At 42.9% G+C, this 20,361-nt stretch overlaps 1 protein-coding gene across 1 annotated transcript in view; it reads right to left on the bottom strand.

Annotated features, from left to right (window-relative positions):
* Positions 1 to 20,361, bottom strand: part of ANTXR1 (ANTXR cell adhesion molecule 1) — a 551,130-nt gene that overhangs the window by 297,284 nt on the left and 233,485 nt on the right. Inside the window, exon 10 of the mRNA XM_078666668.1 lies at positions 5,880 to 5,978. Within this exon, the coding sequence (XP_078522794.1) occupies positions 5,880 to 5,978 (99 nt within the window). The remainder of the gene's footprint in view (positions 1 to 5,879; positions 5,979 to 20,361) is intronic.

The raw sequence follows: 20,361 nt of genomic DNA, 5'->3' as shown, positions 1-20,361 counted from the left end.
GCTTGCAGTCACTTCGTGTTTTCACAGTCCCTTTTATAGGGGATTAGAGATCCACTTGCAGGCCGGTGCAGTCAGTGACAGCCTCAAAAGCAGAATACACTAATCTCTGTGAACTGTTTCCCAGAAACAGAAAGAACCAGAATGTGTCAAACACTCACTAAGAGAGGAAACAGAATACATTACACTAACCAGAAAATCTGAATTGTAAAAAAGAAAAATAAACTGCAATGCAAGGTATTGAATGTGAAACCAACGGAACTAAAATCTGTGAGATTTGATCCGAGGAATAGAAGAGATAAAAATATCACATAGTAACAGCCAGATATGATTGAACATTGGCCAAAGTACATTCAACATTCAGGGTGGTCAACATAACATTCAAGAAAACTAAGCAAAAAAAATGTTTCTTACTCATGAACTATTTTCTATTTTTATAAACTATTACAGATTATTTTGAGGGGGCAACAGTTTGTGTTTCAAGTGCCAGTATGTAATAATTGCCTTGAGGCTGTGGTCTCTTGTGAAGTAAGGACGTTTTGAAATGTTGAACTTCACCAGTAGTACAATATTTTCATGAAGAACTTGACAACAGAAATCTGCAATTAATTTGGGGTGCCAAAGTTTAATTCATGCTCCATGCTGACCATCAGAGGTTCCCTTTCTATTTTAATAAAACGGCATAACTCTGAACATACATTCTAAAAAGTGTTTTTTCATTTACAAAAAAATGCTATTTGCTGGATATCGGCTTCACTATGAAAAGTTATTGTGATCTCCAAAACATATTTTGCCATAGTCTACATGTATTAAAGAGATATGTTTTCATGTCTGAAGTGGACAGCTGTGTCTGTAGGATCTCAGGAATTATCACCCACCATTCAGACACATCTTCCAATGTGTTACATTGATTCAACTGGCCTTTTCAAACGTGTTTTTCTTAGTGGATAATACTTATTTGAAAAGATTTCCCATGATAAATATTGCTCTGCCAATTTTGTAAGTGGAAGTTCAAAGAATTACACAATCTATGTTTCCTAAAGGAATATCAACAGCAGATATGTTACATGAGCTTTTTAGAGTTTAAAAACGGAAATTAAGTAATAATCCATGTACTTGGACACATTTTACATCTGGATTAAATACTTACTTTGTTAAATTAAAATTATGTCTTTCCATTCCCATGTTTGCGTTTCTAAGGTCTAGGAATAAATGTTTCACAAAGCCTAAACTGCTTCACAATGCAGTTTTACTGGTGCTAACTTCCTACTGAATCTGCCCATTTATGAAATGCATGACTGAACAATAGAAAACCTAAATAGTTAATTGTGTGGAGTTGTGAATTGTTATCATCAATCTTTTTTAGTGATTGAACTGTTTACCCGAACAACATCAGCAAACCCTTAAAATAGCTTCTAGCAGACACCCATTTCATGCGTCTTTATTTAAAAAGCTATAAAAGGCGTCCTTAGGCAATAATCTTCTTTAGTAATCTTGAGAGTAATGATTTATTTAACAGTTGTTCTAATTGCAAAGCGACAATTTATTGATGTGTTGTATAACAAAACAATCCTCCATTGCAAAATACAGCATCATCAAATTCAGCATAAATTATAAAAGAAGCACTGCTGGGTAATTTAATATGTGAATCAGCATTAGAACAAACCAGTTGGCCTGTAGTTAATTCCATCCGCCCACTTTGATTTCCTAACGTTTTTCCTTTTGTTGAACCATATTTTTAGATCTCGGCTAGACAGTGCATAAGTTGTCTCTTCAATGTTGTTTACAATCAGTGGGCTTACAGCTCACCCATAGCCTGCCATTGGCAAGCTTCAGCTTTGTTCTCATTTGCTTTGCTTCCATTCATCATGGCATGCATTCGTCATGTCCTCTTCTTGTGTTTGTCCCTCCACTAGAGCAAGGACCAAGACTTTGGGTCCATCCACTGCTCCCATTTTTGGAGCAGTATTTAGGTTTTGCCTAGGCAGGGCATGCACTGTCTCTTGAGACATGTTGTATCCACTGTATGGGCTTTCAGCCCGCCCATCCGTTTTCATTTGTTCCTTCATGTGCCTTTCAAAATTCCTTTGTTTTTTTGTGGTGAATAGTTTACCTTTGTCCCTCCTTTTGCTGTTTTGGTCACTCCTGGAGACTGGCCCTGTTATATGGATCATTTCACTATTGACCATATATGTTAAGTTTGGTGCACTAGTTTTTCTTTTGCCTCAGCTTGTTTGGCTTTCCGAACACGCTCAGCCGAGGTCTTCAAATAATATCCTTACCTTGTTATCCACTGTCTTTGGTTTCACAAGCGCTATTTCAGCTGAAGGCAATGTTGTTTTTCATCCTGTAACATTTCTGGTTTCATAGGCTCAAATGTCCATACCTTAAACAATATACTTACTCAATGGAAGTGTACTTTAAGAAGATGGCCAACAGTAGGATCGACCTTTTTACATTGTGCTTTTAGACAGCATGATTATTTGCATATGATTAAAGAGGTATACATGCTGTAATTGCTCCGTTTTTTAGAAATAGAAGCAGCTTAAAGTTGCACGCTTTCAACCTATGATGCTTTCTCTTAGGTTTCAATAGTTGGTGAAATAAAACCAATATCAAGGGATGCCTCCTTGTGCTCTCCAAATGGTGCACTTAGCAGCACCTCAGCACCACCATAACACCAGCACCACATCAGCATCACTCAGCCCCAGTGCAGTGCCACTTCAGCACCAGCACTTCACTACCTCTGCACCAGTGCAGCACCACATCACTACCAGCACAGCACTACCTCAGCATCAGTGCAGCACCACCACTTCAGCATCAGCGTAGCACTAGTACAGCATCACTCAGCCCCACCACAGCATCGCTCAGCAACACCTCAGCACCAGCGCAGCTTCTCCTTAGCATCACTCAACACCACCACAGCACTACATCAGCATCAGCACAGCACCACATCCACATTAATGCACCGCCACCAATGCAGCACCAACTTAGCACCAGTGCAGCCCCACCACAGCATAAGCGCACCACCACCTCAGCACCGCTTCAGAATGAGTGCAGCACTATCTCAGCATCGCTGCAGCATCACCTCACAACCAGTGCAGCACCAACTCAGCATCACTCAGCACCACCTAAGCACCAGCACAGCATCACCTGATCACCACCAAAGCTGAACTGAGCACCACCTCAGCCTCACGCAGCACCACTTCACTATCACTCAGCACCACCTGCGCACCACCTTCGCACAAACACACAACCAAGTCAGCACCACCTCAGTATCACTCAGCACCAGCTCAGCACCTGTGCAGCTCCACCTCAGCACCAGAATAGCATCAGGTCAACACCACATTTGCATCAACACAGCACCAACTGAGCACCACATAGCACCACCTCAGCATCAGCGCAACACCAGCTGCCCATCAGTGCACCACCACCAGTGCAGCCTTAACTCAGCATTAGCACAGCGCTGCCTCAAAACCAGTGCAGCACCACCTCAGCTCCAGTGCAGCATCACCTCAACATCAGCACAGCACCACCTCAGCATCAGCACAGCACCACCTCAGCACCACACAGCACCACCTCAGCACCATATCAGCACAGGTCAACCTCTTCATCAGTGCACCACCAGCCGTGCATCACCAACTCAACATCAGCGCAGCACCACCTCAACACCAGCGCAGCACCACCTCAGCACCAGCACAACACGTCCTCAACATTAGCTCAGCACCATGTCAGCATCAGCATCAGCACAGCACCACCTCTGCATCCGTGCACCACCACCAGCGCAGCCCCACCCCAGGACCAGTGTGCCCCCACCTCAGCAGCAACTGAGTACCAGCACAGCACCACTTCAGCATCAGCACAGCACCACATCAGCATCAGTGTAACATCACCTCAGCACAGCACCAACTCAGCATCACCCAGCATCACCTGAACACTAGCTCAGTACCACCTGAGCACCAGCACCTCAGCATCGCTCAGTACCTCTGCATCATCACTATGCAGTGGTGCTGAGCATCACTAAGCAACACGTCAGCATCACTCAGCCCCACCTCAGCATCAGCACACCACCATCTGAGCACCACCACAGCACATCTCAGCATCAGCACAGCACAATCTCAGCATCAGCACAGCACCACCTCATAAGTGCACCAGCACAGCACCATCTCAATATCAGTACAGCCCCACCTCAGCATCAGTGCATCACCTCCTCAGCATCAGCACAGCATCACCTCAGCACAGCACCAACTCAACATCACACAACACCACCTGAGCACCAGCTCAGCACCAGCGGAGGACAACCACCTCAGCAAGACTCAGCATCATAATAGCATCACTCAGCATCACCACAGTATCACTAAGCACCACAACAGCATAACTCAGCAACATCTCAGCATCACTCAGCAACACCTCAGCACAGCACCACCTGAGCACCACCACAGCACCACCTCAGCACCATCGCAGCACCGTTGCAGCATCAGCACAGCACCACCTCATCAGTGCACCACCACCAGTGCACCACCAACTCAGCACCAGCGCAGAATCACCTCAATATCAGCACAGCACCATCTTATCATCAGTACAGCACCCCCTTTGCATCAGTGGACCACCACCTATGCAGCCCCACCTCAGCACTAGTGCAGCCTCACCTCAGCAGCAACTCAGCATCAACATAGCACCACTTCAGAATCAGCCAACACCACCTCAGCATCAACGCATCAGCACCTCATCACAGCACCCAGTCACCATCACTCAGCACCACCTAAATGCCAGATTAGCACCACATGAGCACCTGTGCAGGACTACCACCTCAGCATGGCTCATTACCACCTCAGCATCACTCAGCACCTGCACAGAATCACTCAACGCGACCACAGCATCTCTCAACACACCCTCAGCTCTTGTGCAGCATCTCCTCAGCATCACTCAACACCACCACAGCACCCCTTCGCCATCAGCACAGCAACACCACTGCATAAGTGCACCACCAACAGTGCAGCACCAATCGAGCACCAACACACCCCCACCAGAGCATCAGTGCAGCACCACCTCAGCACCAGAACAGAACCACCTCAGCAGCAACTCAATACCATTGCAGCACCACTACAGCATTAGCACAGCATCACCATAGCCCCAGTGCAGCATCACATCAGTGCAGCACCTAATCAGCATCACCTAGCACCACCTGAGCACCAGTACAGAATCACCTGCACACCACCTAAGCATCACTCAGCACCACAACATATCACTCAGCCCCACCTGACCACCACCTCTGCAGAGGCACACCACCACCCCCAGCAACACCTCAGTATCACTCAACTACCACCTCAACGCGAGTGCAACACCACCTCAGCACCAGCAGAGCATCAGCGCATCACCACCTAGGCATCAGCACAGCTCCACCTCAGCATCTGCACAGCACCATCTCAGCATCAGCACAGGACCACTTCCTCATTTTACAGTCTCTGCAAGCATGGTGTAACATTTAACAAGCAGTGAAAAGGCCAATATGTTTCAGCATTTACATTTCGCGCTATTGGTTTTGCCACTCCTTGTTGGCACTGGCATGTCCACCAAGCTTGAAAAAGGTTTTCTATGAAAGGAAAAACATTTCAAAATGGCTGCCGATGCCCAAGCATGTGTCATAATGGATGCATGCATACCGTGATGTTTGTTTAATGAGCTGTTTAGGGTGACCCCCAGGAGCTTTGCCAGGCATTAAAGTCTTTTCGTACTGGTGGATCCCAGATGTCTACGTACCAAGACGAGCAATAGCCTAATTTAGCTTCATAACTCGGCTGTTCCAAATTTTCTTTTTAAAAGAACGTTCTAACCAGCATGTTAAAAAATCAAAAGAGAAGCAAATTTAGAAAACAACTTACTGAGAGTAACAGTCTCGTTAATCTTGAAACTGCACAGGACACGGTCCACATTGCGCGCATGGCGGAATCCATTTCCTTTCACAACCACTTGGAAGGAAACTGGAAAGAAAGAAAAGAGAGAGAGAGCAAAGTCAGACATCTTGTCACAGAAGCCTGCATGCCCAACTCAAAGCAGCCTGTGAAGGTGTGGCTGGCTGCTTATATCACTGAAATATTCTCTAATATGAGAGGTCACACTAAGGGCCATATTTTCAAAAAAGACACGCAACACAGCCCAGCAACAAAAGAGGCTGTGTTGCGTTGTGGGACAGGAAGGGAGCAGGAGAATGCCATAGTTACAGAGGTATGGTTCTCTCCTTCCCTCTTCCTAGCACTGGGGCTCATTTCAGCTGAAATTCGCCAGGCACTCACCTTAGGGCCATAGTACTAGGATGTGTGCCTGAGTCTAGCATAGGTTTTGTACAGGAAAGGTACCCTTAAGGTACAAAATACTATACCAAGACAAATGTAAACACTTCCCCCTCTTTTTTTGTGTGCTGAACAGTGTAGCATGCATGCAAAGTAGGAAAAGAATGGAGAAATAAAAGCATTTCTCCTTTTATCGCCTCCTTTGAAGTGACTTTAACTTTTGGCGCTAAACCCTGTCTTCTATTTTTTGTAGATGGGGTTTTGCATCAAAAGGAATGGGTGGTTGCATGGGAACACCTATGTACCTCCCATGTCACTAAGTAACGCAAAGCAGTGCTTCACGCTGCTTTGCGTTACTTTTAGGGTACTTTCCAGCACAAAACTAGTTTTGAGCTGAAATTAAATTATATTAAAAAAAATTTGCTGGTTAGCGTCACTTTTGGAAAGCTAACCCAGTGCAAAATGTTTGTAAATCTATCCCTAAGAGTGTGTAAAATTTGCGTAATTTGCTTTCCCATTATTCCAAGAATTTGCTGCAGAATTATATGAAATTACTCATAATTATGAAAAATCCAAATCAATAATTTTGCGCTACATTTTTTTAAATGTGTCCTTGTGCCATTTTTTGCCACAAGGACGGATATATAAACAAAAGCACAGTAAACATAAGCGGTTGGGTACGTTTTCTGTTGCTCCTGTGCATTTCCTGTACATTGTTTCAGCGAATGCTATGTAAAATTACACGGAGTAGGTTAATGGGGTAATTTATGGAATTTCACATAACAAAAGTAAAGTCAAATCCAAAAAATGACAAAAATTACATTGGCCCAGACCTTTTCCTAGTCTACACTCACATGTAGGCATAAATATGTCAGAATAAGTGTCTACAGAAGGTTGTTGGAGTTATCAGACATTTCTTACAGATGTGTGAATGCTAATCCACACTTACTATGCAGTGGCTATCACAGTACAAAGCATCATGGGTGCTTATGGGAGTACATGATGCTCCCTTTTGACTAAGGCTTGCACATTCGCTATCCTTAAAAGCCCCATTAGACAGATCTACCAGTCCAACCTACGGAATTTATTAAGACATCTACAAAAGATTAGTGTTTGTGATGTGAATGCAAAATTAAAATCTTGACAATGAAGCAACCAAATTAGCCACTCTGTTTGAAATACATTTAAGTGTTTAAGTGTTCCCTCCCCCAGTTCTCCAGCCAGGGATGCTAACACTATCTGTTCAAAGTTGCCACCTCTTTAACTGGCTGAGAAAAGCAATCAACAGTTGAAGGTGACCAATAAACTTTTGTTACATTTTCTGGAGTGGCGTTGCAGCCCAATATTAACAACCCTTGTTCTGTCTGAGCTAAAAGCAATTTATTTTAGCTAAATTCTGCGAATTATGCAACATATGAAGAGAATCCACATGTATTCTGAAAGTACTGTGGCTTCACAATTGCATTTGAATATTCCTAGTGTCCCTGCCAGTATAGAATTTATCCTGGATGCTTGGGACCAGTGACTGCCATGGACTACTCCCCTGTTTACTTATTTTTGAGTTCCATATAGTGCTAGCTAGACCCAAAGGTATCAGAGTGCTTTTGAAGTTATGTGCATGATTTTACTCACATTGCATGTGAGGATCTGTGTGGGTCATAAACAGTCAACAAAAGTGTATACAACAATACAGCCATTAAGGTAGTGAAAAGTCCATAATGGTGCAGCATTAAGGTAAACGTTGTTGGTGCCAAGTTAGATACTGAGTAAGTCAGGCGATCACAATGAAGGGTCTTATCTTGCTCCTGGGTGGATCTCACAGGACATTTTATCGCAGGTCACTGCAACCAATTTATGCTGCAACTGTTCTTCGACCCTCAAGTGTGGGCACTGTAGCACATTTATCGTCGCTACCTGCAACGAATGCATGCTGGGACCTGCTCCTCTCTCGCTCGTGCATGGATGATATACAGCATTGGTCGCCTGTAACTAGCGAAGTCTATAGCACGCTGCACCGTCCCCCCTTGATGGACACGACAGGGCATCTATCCTAGCTGCATGCAGGCAGAGAATTCCTGGGGCATTCTTGCCCCGGCCTCTATGCGTGTTATTCCTGGATGGACCTTATAGAGCACACATGATGGCTACTTTTAACCACTGTCTGTGAAGTATAGGAACCCCTTAGATCATTTGTGATGCTCGCCTCATCTAATATATGCCACTGACTGCCCTCTATGTCTCCTGGGTCGACGCTGCAGGGTTTTAGTCTGCCTGCCTGACATCAGTGCTGGTGGTGGGCTAGTGACTGTTTGCTCCTGGACGGACTATATAGGGCATTTCTATGAATCTCTGTATTGTATTGTATTGTAATTGCATTTGTATATCGCTTTCTACCCCTGATGAGGCATTGAAGCACTTTTTATCTGAGTCTACTCCGGAACCCATAAAGGATTAGTAGTGAACTCGTATAGTCAAAATATATATTTCGTACATGCAGCACCGGTCCTCACGCTCCTCGATGTACACTCTAGGGGACTTATTTACAATCCCCTTGCGCCACAGGTACATCACTTTTTACCATATTAAAGTAACACACCAGTGGCACAAGGGGCTTGTAAATAAGCCCCTATCAGTATAGACCTGGGTAGTTTCGCTTTTGCTCCATTACATAAAAGGACACTTAGGGATCAATTACAATAGCGGGCGGATCGCCACCACCCGAATGGCGTTGGCAATCCCCCCGCCAATACCCACTGCCCGCCTCCCATTTCCCCCCCGCCATATTACGATGTCAACCGGGCAGAAAAGGGGCTGAATATGTGGCGGTGTATGCAAGACACCGCCATCAATATTTCAATGAAGGCGGAGATGTGCCTCTCCATGGCGGTTACTGAATGTGGGGGCCCAATGTAGGCCCCCAGGGTGTTGGGGGTGCACAAGGGGGGCCCATGGGGGGGACCATGGGGGGACCTATGGGGCATTTGCATTCACAACATGCCTTTTTTACATTGCGGCGGGTACTGCTGAAAGTACCGCCCGCCGCAATGTAAAAAATGCTGTATATGCCCGCCAGTGTGGCAGGTACATCCTAATATGCATCACGGGACCGCCCGCCATATGTGGGGCGGTCCCTTTTGCCATTACGGTGGCGGGCGGACTTTGTCTGTCTGCCCGCCATCGTAGTAGACCCCTATGTGTTGCTGGTTCTCTCCTGCACAGGCCTGTGAGTTGCGGCTTGTTGGTCCTAGATGCACTTTTCAGATCTCGCAATCACAGGGAGATTATTTAATGTTGCCACGTTTGCTTGTATGCAGTTCATGCCATGACCTTTGCAGACTCTATTGAGACGTGCTGAATCATAAACGTTTACATTACTGTATAATTCCACCTTTGTATCTCTTACTCGTCTTCAGCCCATTTTACGCATAGGCACTGAAACAATACATAAGATCAGAGTACCACTCTGATCACTCATCTGCAACACCAGAACATTTCAACTCAGAACATACAGCAACTCAACATTGTTCATACCATGCACTCCCATGCACTACTATGCACCATGCACTCCCCCAATGGTGTAGCATGCACCATCCACTAACGCACTTTTGTGCCTCGTCAGTAGTAAGAAGCACTATATAAATGCACTTACTGTACAAAATGGTCCAACTATTGTATTAAAAGGCAGAGCCATTCCTTGCATACCAGAAGGGCTTGTAGCTTCACTGTGTCCTTCCACTCACCCAATGCAGTGGACTAGTCAATGTTAAAGACCATCACATACAACCAGATGTCACTGGGTGAAGTGGGTGGTTGGTGGTAGTGATACCCCAATAGTGTTTCTGTGATTAGACAATGCCAGCCTCACATCAAAGCCTGCACTGAGATCCTGGATGACCTGGATGCAACGATTGATAGCAGTTCAGGTGGACCAACGGAGGTGCTCCATTAGGCAACCTCCTATACCAAGACTGGATCACTGACAGAATATCGAGGAGAAAACTATCGACCTGCAACAATATCGAGGAAAAAATATCGAGTGACAGAATATAGACTTCCTATCTACAAACAGGTAAGTACAAAAAAATTGAGTCCTAAATATCGTTATTAAAAATATAGTTTGCTAAAATATCGACTTTTTAAAATAATATATATATATAAAGAAATATAAAAGTGATGAACCAATAAATATAATTCAGTAAAACACACTAAAAAATAGGTACACAAGATTATAAATGATAATTGTAATGTAAAAAAAATAAACATGCATTTTTTTATATATATTAACTTAATAATATTAAAAAATAATCAATATTTTCAATTATAAAATATAAAAACATAATTTTAAATATAATTACACACACATATATATATATATATAACACACAAACTCTCTACTGCGCTTAAAAGAGATTTCCTTGCCGAAATAAACTCTTGTTATCCTGAGTGCGAGTCCCTCTCTCTTTTAAGCGCAGTAGAGAGTTTGTGTGTTGGATTAATTACCGAGTGTCCCGCTCGGTCGGACTTGCCATCTGTCAACGGGCCGCGGACTTCATGTAAAACGGGTCTTCTTGGTGTAACAATATATATATATATATATATATATATATATATATATATATATATATATATATATATATATATATATATATATATATATATATATATATATATATATTATCAAACAGTGAATTCCAATAAGCGCGCTCTCAGGAAAAAAGAGGAGTGTGCTGGTCTTTTGAAAGTGCTGTTTAATCACAACGCGTTTCACCAAACAAATGGCTTGATCACGTGATTGTATGCTTCAAGTTCATGAGTTAAATACATCCACAGTGTAATGAACTATATAGACAAGTGTGTGGGTCGGCCATGGGATCATGTTTTTCGCCCAGTTTTGCGAATCTGTTTCTGGGGAAGTGGGAATCTGACATACGCAAAGACACCAATCTTCAAGCAGATTTTGAAAAGGTAACTGTATGGCTGAGGTATATAGATGACCTTTTTATTGTGTGGAATGGTACCATGGAAGAGGCTGATGTCTTTATTGATAGACTCAACCGCAATGACAGGAATATTGTCTTGAGTGGCAACAAGAGTACTACAACCATAGAGTATCTTGATGTCAAAGTGGAAATTAAAAACAACAAAGTCCACACTTCACTCTTTCGCAAGAATACCACAGGCAATAGCATGCTGCATGCCCTCAGCAGTCACCCGGAAAATCTCCAATGGAGCATTCCGTTCGGTGAACTGCTGAGGGCAAAACGCAACTGCAACACTACTCAGAGTTTTGAGGATGAAAGCAAGACCATGATGGCCAGATTTAGAGAAAGGGGTTACCCTGAATGGGTTCTGAAGAAAGCAAAAACGAGGGTTAACTCCATAGACAGAAATGAAACCATCAGTGACAAATCAGGGGAGGATGATAAGAATGGACAAACTAGCAGACTCATCCTGACATATAGCTCAGATGCCAAATCCATAAAGAGAATTATAACCAAAAACTGGGACGTTCTCAAAAGTGGCAATGTTCTAGGAGTAGATCTGCCCACTAGACCCAGCATCACGTACAGACGTGGCAGAAATATACGTGATATGTTGGTCCACAGTGACATCACGGTATATCCCCCTACCAACATAGAAGGCATTGACGGCTTCTACCCTTGCGGACACTGCAAGGCGTGTTCGAACAGCAAATCGTGTAAGGAGGTCACTCACAATGGGATTCACAAAAAGATTACATCTTTTCTCACTTGTAGCTCCACATTTGTTATATATGCCATCATTTGCACGTGTAACAAATGGTACATTGGTAGCACTACGTGCATGGCCAAGAAGAGGATATTGGAGCACACTAGAGCCATCACCAACTTTGACCCCAAATATCCGGTGGCTCGTCACTTTAGAGAAACTCATTTCTCTAACGTGAGGGATTTGAGTTACATTGTCCTGGAACAAATCACCAAGAATCCCAGGGGTGGCAATAGAGTTTTGAAACTACGCCAAAGGGAGTCTAAACTCATAATTGATTTCCAAACCAAAACCCCGGGGGGACTGAACGAAAATGAGGATTTATCAGTACATCTTAAGAAATAACTATATGTACTATATGTTGCTCAGGTCTCCTTTGATACCAGGGCCCTGGTGTCTCTGATTTTGTTACGACTTTGTTACTATGTGTACAGTACTGTATAGATTTCTTTATTCCTCCTGGTATTTTCTTCTCTCTGTATAATCAGTACCTTTTTTCCTGATTGTCGGTTTTATCAATTGTAATGCTATTAGCATCTTTAACAGTATTGAGTGTAATTATGTTTTTTATTTCCATTTTATTTTCAGGTACACACGAGAAGGGACCCTTTTTCACTTATATTTCACGTTCACGGGACTTCTCCCCTTCTCCTGTTTCCTGTTCACGGGGGCACTGGTTTGCTTGCTAGACGTGAGAGCGGCACTTGAGGGTAGCTGATTGACATCTTACAGTAAGGGTATCATCATTGGACTTGGGCACTTGCCCAATATGTAAAGATGCATTTGCAACAGATGCACACATTTTCAGGACATGCGCAGCGTTCTAAACACGATTATGCGTTGTGCACTTCACGCACACAGCGTGGCACACATGTCCATGGAGGGCGGAGTTTTGAGTCCTCTAGATTACGATGAGAGCAGACTTCTCATCAGCCTCTTAAGATATTTACATTTCAAATAGGCTTTTAGGTTTTTATTTTTATTTATAGTACATCGCGGGTATTCCCCAGCGGGTACATTTAGCATTTGAGCTATGTTTAATTGATTTATATTGTTTTACATTTCCTTGCACACACTTGTGTCTTGAAATGCCTGACCTTTCAGTTATGTCCGCTCACCCTTGCCGCAGTCCTATGTTTATGTTCATTACACTGTGGATGTATTCAACTCATGAACTCGAAGCATACAATCACGTGATCAAGCCATTTGTTTGGTGAAACGCGTTGTGATTAAACAGCACTTTCAAAAGACCAGCACACTCCTCTTTTTTCCTGAGAGCGCGCTTATTGGAATTCATTGTTTGATAATAGTGAAACAACCGGACTTACTCCGCCGGCGTGCACGCCACCTTCCTGGGGTCGGAGGGATCCAGAAGGAGTGCTTTTCGTTGGATATCGATTGAGGATCTCCATCAAAGACCGGCCGTTGACGTGTTCAGCTACAGCAGGGAGGGAGGTGACGAAGCCACTTACACCCACATACAAGGTAAGCGGAAGCAGGGTTCTTCCGTCCTTTAGGGAGAGGGGTGGGGGCAAACAACGAAGGTTGCGCGCCGCACCTGACTCTCTGGGGCAGCGGGGAACTCCGGGCATACTGCGTCATACCTTGGGGTTGTTTTGGCGTTCATTCCACCCCCGCGATAGAGGTTCATTATTGTTTGAACCCAGTAAATGGATATCCAGGCAGGATTCCATTATACAAATACTCTGCATTGCTGAACCAATACTGGCAGAAGGAACCCGGTAATTACCGGGGGGTCATTAGAGTGAGTGTGCTCGAAATTATTTACCAGCGCTGTTTAAGAGAGGCGAAAACAATGGAGGAAAGCGAGGAACGCACAAAAGCGGCAAAAACCATGTTTGTGCGCAAAACTTTCACTAATAACTCGACAGGGGGCACGGCAGCAACTGCGAGAACTGAACCCATAGACCAGAAGTTCAAAACACTAGAAAAATTGAAAAGAGCGGAAATCACCAAATGGTGGGAAGCTACATCGCTTCAACATTATGTGGACGAAAACATGGTCCCCAGAGGTCTAAGAATATTTACAATCCCAACTTATGAAAAACCCAATCCCTTGATGCTAGAAGAGTGGTCATCAAATTCAGCCAGCAGTTCACGTAGGATGTTGGAAATCCTCATAAAATATGCTTGGCTAGATCGTGAGGACATTATCAAAGAAATTATAGAACTCATGGATGAAATCACAAAAAATACTGATACAACGAACTTAGAGAGTAAACTCAAATTGATCAAGGACAGACTAGCCAAACATGAAGATGAGATCAAAGCACGCAAAGAAAGGAAATGGAACCGTGACTTTGCTGACTATGATAGTGGCCGGATCCTCACTTTCAGCCACAAATATGACTACCTATACAAACAGGATGGAGAGTGCGACATATCTGCAGACAGAAGCAATGTCAACCTGAGCAACGTTGACAACCGCACCAGTGGTAGTGAGTCGGATGTCTCCACCATAAATGAGTCGGCACCACCTATGGGCAAGAAACAGCTAAATTTTTTAGACGAATACCGGACTCTGCGGTGGGGACGGTTCACGACAAGAGAAACACCAGTACCCAAACCCAGGGGACAAGGGGGACGAGGAAGAGGACGCGGAAGGGGAAACGCAGCAACAGAAGATTGCAGATTAAACAACGGTGGCAAAAGAGGCAAGGGACGGGGCGCCATGGGAACCAACAGAGGACGCGCCAAGAAGGGAAAATAATGGATGACAAAATGGTAAATAACACTATCATAAATCTATCTAAGAGAGAACTCAATATGATGGAAAAACGGACCTTATGCCTAGGATTATCCTTTTGCCCCTCCTCCTCATCCAGATACACTGATAATCGTATTGACTTGTTCAAGTACACACGTAAATTGAAATTAAAAAAATGGTTTAAATTGAAAGGCCAATCTAAAGATAATATGAACACTGTGTCTGACCTTCCCAATGTTTACAACTTTGATATCAGAGACAGTGAAACTTTGAACACTGTTATTGAATTGGGCATGAATGACAACGAGGATGTGGCACCCACAAGTACCACACAACTTTTATCAGATTTAGACATTTGCACTGATACAGCAGCCAACACTGATTTTAGAACTAAATCTCAATTCGTGCCCATTCTACCACATGACAGTATAGACACATTTCACGAGTGTGTCAACAAGAGTCTCAATGAACTGAGACATAAAAAACACTGGAAAGCTGATAGTCAAAACATGACACACAAACAGCGTGAAGCCATAAAATCCCTGATGGATGATGGGAACATTGTCATCCGTCCAGCTGACAAAGGGGGCAATATTGTGGTGCTTGACAGGGACATGTACATTGATGAAGCCAATAGACAATTGGCAGACAGTCGTTTCTATGAAACTATTGATACAATACGTTATCATGAAAGTATTACCATTTTGTGTGATTCCCTCTTAGATTGGAAAGAAAGAGGCATTCTGTCATGGGAAGAGTTTAAATATTTAAAATGTGATTTTCCTGTACTCCCCGTGCTTTACTTATTACCTAAAGTACACAAGGATAAAACCAATCCACCAGGCAGACCCATTGTGTCTTCAAGGGGCAGTGCATCAGAGATGGTATCCAAATACATTGATCATTTTTTGAGGGAATCTGTGATGAACCTGGCCAGTTATGTCAAGGATACAAAAGATTTTCTCAAGAAGATTGAGAATCTAGTATGGGACACAGACTCTATTTTGATCACACTTGATGTACAGAGTCTGTACACCATAATAGATCACGAGCAAGGGCTTGAGGCCTGTGAGGAATTTCTCAAGAACAGACATATCAGATTCAGAGACCACACTCGCATGATTTTAGACATGATTCAATACTGTCTGAAACATAACATCTTCATGTTTAACGGCGAACTATATAGACAAGTGAGTGGGTCGGCCATGGGATCATGTTTTTCGCCCAGTTTTGCGAATCTGTTTCTGGGGAAGTGGGAATCTGACATACGCAAAGACACCAATCTTCAAGCAGATTTTGAAAAGGTAACTGTATGGCTGAGGTATATAGATGACCTTTTTATTGTGTGGAATGGTACCATGGAAGAGGCTGATGTCTTTATTGATAGACTCAACCGCAATGACAGGAATATTGTCTTGAGTGGCAACAAGAGTACTACAACCATAGAGTATCTTGATGTCAAAGTGGAAATTAAAAATAACAAAGTCCACACTTCACTCTTTCGCAAGAATACCGCAGGCAATAGCATGCTGCATGCCCTCAGCAGTCACCCGGAAAATCTCCAATGGAGCATTCCGTTCGGTGAACTGCTGAGGGCAAAACGCAACTGCAACACTACTCAGAGTTTTGAGGATGAAAGCAAGACCATGATGGCCAGATTTAGAGAAAGGGGTTACCCTGAATGGGTTCTGAAGAAAGCAAAAACGAGGGTTAACTCCATAGACAGAACTGAAACCATCAGTGACAAATCAGGGGAGGATGATAAGAATGGACAAACTAGCAGACTCATCCTGACATATAGCTCAGATGCCACATCCATAAAGAGAATTATAACCAAAAACTGGGACGTTCTCAAAAGTGACAATGTTCTAGGAGTAGATCTGCCCACTAGACCCAGCATCACGTACAGACGTGGCAGAAATATACGTGATATGTTGGTCCACAGTGACATCACGGTATATCCCCCTACCAACATAGAAGGCATTGACGGCTTCTACCCTTGCGGACACTGCAAGGCGTGTTCGAACAGCAAATCGTGTAAGGAGGTCACTCACAATGGGATTCACAAAAAGATTACATCTTTTCTCACTTGTAGCTCCACATTTGTTATATATGCCATCATTTGCACGTGTAACAAATGGTACATTGGTAGCACTACGTGCATGGCCAAGAAGAGGATATTGGAGCACACTAGAGCCATCACCAACTTTGACCCCAAATATCCGGTGGCTCGTCACTTTAGAGAAACTCATTTCTCTAACGTGAGGGATTTGAGTTACATTCTCCTGGAACAAATCACCAAGAATCCCAGGGGTGGCAATAGAGTTTTGAAACTACGCCAAAGGGAGTCTAAACTCATCATTGATTTCCAAACCAAAACCCCGGGGGGACTGAACGAAAATGAGGATTTATCAGTACATCTTAAGAAATAACTATATGTACTATATGTTGCTCAGGTCTCCTTTGATACCAGGGCCCTGGTGTCTCTGATTTTGTTACGACTTTGTTACTATGTGTACAGTACTGTATAGATTTCTTTATTCCTCCTGGTATTTTCTTCTCTCTGTATAATCAGTACCTTTTTTCCTGATTGTTGGTTTTATCAATTGTAATGCTATTAGCATCTTTAACAGTATTGAGTGTAATGATGTTTTTTATTTCCATTTTATTTTCAGGTACACACGAGAAGGGACCCTTTTTCACTTATATTTCACGTTCACGGGACTTCTCCCCTTCTCCTGTTTCCTGTTCACGGGGGCACTGGTTTGCTTGCTAGACGTGAGAGCGGCACTTGAGGGTAGCTGATTGACATCTTACAGTAAGGGTATCATCATTGGACTTGGGCACTTGCCCAATATGTAAAGATGCATTTGCAACAGATGCACACATTTTCAGGACATGCGCAGCGTTCTAAACACGATTATGCGTTGTGCACTTCACGCACACAGCGTGGCACACATGTCCATGGAGGGCGGAGTTTTGAGTCCTCTAGATTACGATGAGAGCAGACATCTCATCAGCCTCTTAAGATATTTACATTTCAAATAGGCTTTTAGGTTTTTATTTTTATTTATAGTACATCGCGGGTATTCCCCAGCGGGTACATTTAGCATTTGAGCTATGTTTAATTGATTTATATTGTTTTACATTTCCTTGCACACACTTGTGTCTTGAAATGCCTGACCTTTCAGTTATGTCCGCTCACCCTTGCCGCAGTCCTATGTTTATGTTCATTACACTGTGGATGTATTTAACTCATGAACTCGAAGCATACAATCACGTGATCAAGCCATTTGTTTGGTGAAACGCGTTGTGATTAAACAGCACTTTCAAAAGACCAGCACACTCCTCTTTTTTCCTGAGAGCGCGCTTATTGGAATTCATTGTTTGATAATAGTGAAACAACCGGACTTACTCCGCCGGCGTGCACGCCACCTTCCTGGGGTCGGAGGGATCCAGAAGGTGTGCTTTTCGTTGGATATATATATATATATATATATATATATATATATATATATATATATATATATATATATATATAAATAAACCTATACTATAAATATAAAAATAAATTATATATTATATGTTAAAACATTAACATATTTTTTAAAATAATATTTTACACTACATTAAATATAACAATACTAAAAATGTTGCATAGTGTAGGGGATGAAATTACTATTCCCACTCCAGCGAATGGTACAGTAGGGAAAGTGTTAGATTCCCACTCCAGCGACTGGAACAGTAGGGAAAATGTTGGATAGTGGGTGGGTAAAAATTACTATTCCCACTCCATTGAGTGCAACAGTAGGGAAAGTGTTGGTTAGCGGGTGGGTAAAAATTACTATTCCCACTCCAGCGAATGCAACAGTATGGAGAGTGTTGGATAGTGGATGGGTAAAAATTACTATTCCCACTCCAGCGAGTGCAACAGTAGGGAATGTGTTGGATAGCGGGTGGGTAATAATTACTATTCCCACTCCAGTGAGTGCAACAGTAGGGAATGTGTTGGATAGCGGGTGGGTAATAATTACTATTCCCACTCCAGGGAGTGCAACAGTAGGGAAAGTGTTCGATAGCGGGAGGGTAAAAATTACTATTCCGACTCCAGTGAGTGCAACAGTAGGAAAAGTGTTGGATAGTGGGTGGGTAAAACTTACCATTCCCACTCCAGTGAGTGCAACAGTAGGGAAAGTGTTGGATAGTCCCACCCTACTCCCCTAACAACCCTCAACCCGCTCATAAAAAAGTACACAATTAACATATTTCCAATTGAATTATTAATAATGAATATCTACTTAATTACTAATTAATAAAAAAAGTTTAACACAATTGACACAATTACCAATTGATTATTGTTATTGATCAATTTATAACTAATTAATAATAAATTAATTTCCTTAAATAACAACATACATTATTAAATACTAAATTATTAATTAATTAATTAATTAATTAATTTCAATTAAATTACTTCCCACCCTATTCCCCTATAAACCCACAACCCGCTACAGAATTAAATTACGCAAAAAGTAATTAACATATAATTAATTAATTCTAAATAATTCTTTAAAAATATATTATAATTAAAATACTTCCCACGCTATTCCCCTATAAACCCACAACCCGCTACGGAATTAAATTACGCAAAAATAAATTACCATAAAATTCATTACTTTAAAAACTTTCAAACACACATTACAAAATATATACATACTTTTAACACAAATACTAACATACAAAACACAAAACAAATTGATAATATTAACAATGATATTTTGACAATCGATATTACTAACTTCGTTATAGTTAAAATCGATATTTCTTACCTGTATGTCGATATTCTTAACTACCATATCTTTGCGTACTCGTGTGGTTTTCTGCTGCATTCTGTCACTCAGCGCCTTTCTTTTGCATGTTCATACTTTCCGTGTAGCCCTTTCACCCCATGGCTGTGGGCTGAGCGGAGTATCAATGCACCTGTGGGGAGGGTGAGCACCAACCCACTGCAAGTTCAACACCATTTGCCTCGTGAGGAAGATTCCAGACCTCCTATCTCGCAGACACGTCCCCAGCACCTTGTAAAGAGAGTGGAGACAGCTCCCTGGCTCGCCGGGCTGCTCTCAGTTTTCATGATAAACCTGGAAAGTGCACTGGATCCATGCATAGAGAATGGCTGTTATACATGGCGTTAGGCCACTAGATGCCTGGAGCAGTGCCATGCAGCTTGGAGGGGACGGAAGCCAACAGTGAGGAAGACCGGTCTCTGGTAGAAGCATTGCCAGGAAAGAAGTGCCTTCAAAAGCGCCTGCTCTCTCCACGCATTCATTTGAAGAGGTTTTCCAGTCTGCAGGGAGGGCGGGTTCCACTTCTCTCTCTCGTAGTGTTACTGGGACTACCACTGCGCACACTGTGCAGTTTTCACCCCTCCCGTGGAGCACGTGTGTGTTTGTGAGGAACATCAATGGACAGCATAAGGAGCTTGGGGCTTTTAACCACATAATACAAGGAGCCTGGCCCATCAAGACCCAGTGTGAGGAGCCTAGGGCCATAAGTACAGAGAGTGAGTAGCTTGTGGACCATAGCTAATCAATGCCA

The sequence above is a fragment of the Lissotriton helveticus genome, chromosome 11 (assembly GCF_964261635.1).
Source record: "Lissotriton helveticus chromosome 11, aLisHel1.1, whole genome shotgun sequence".
In the NCBI taxonomy this organism is placed as follows: Eukaryota; Metazoa; Chordata; class Amphibia; order Caudata; family Salamandridae; genus Lissotriton; species Lissotriton helveticus.
This window is presented reverse-complemented; position numbering and strand designations above follow the sequence as displayed.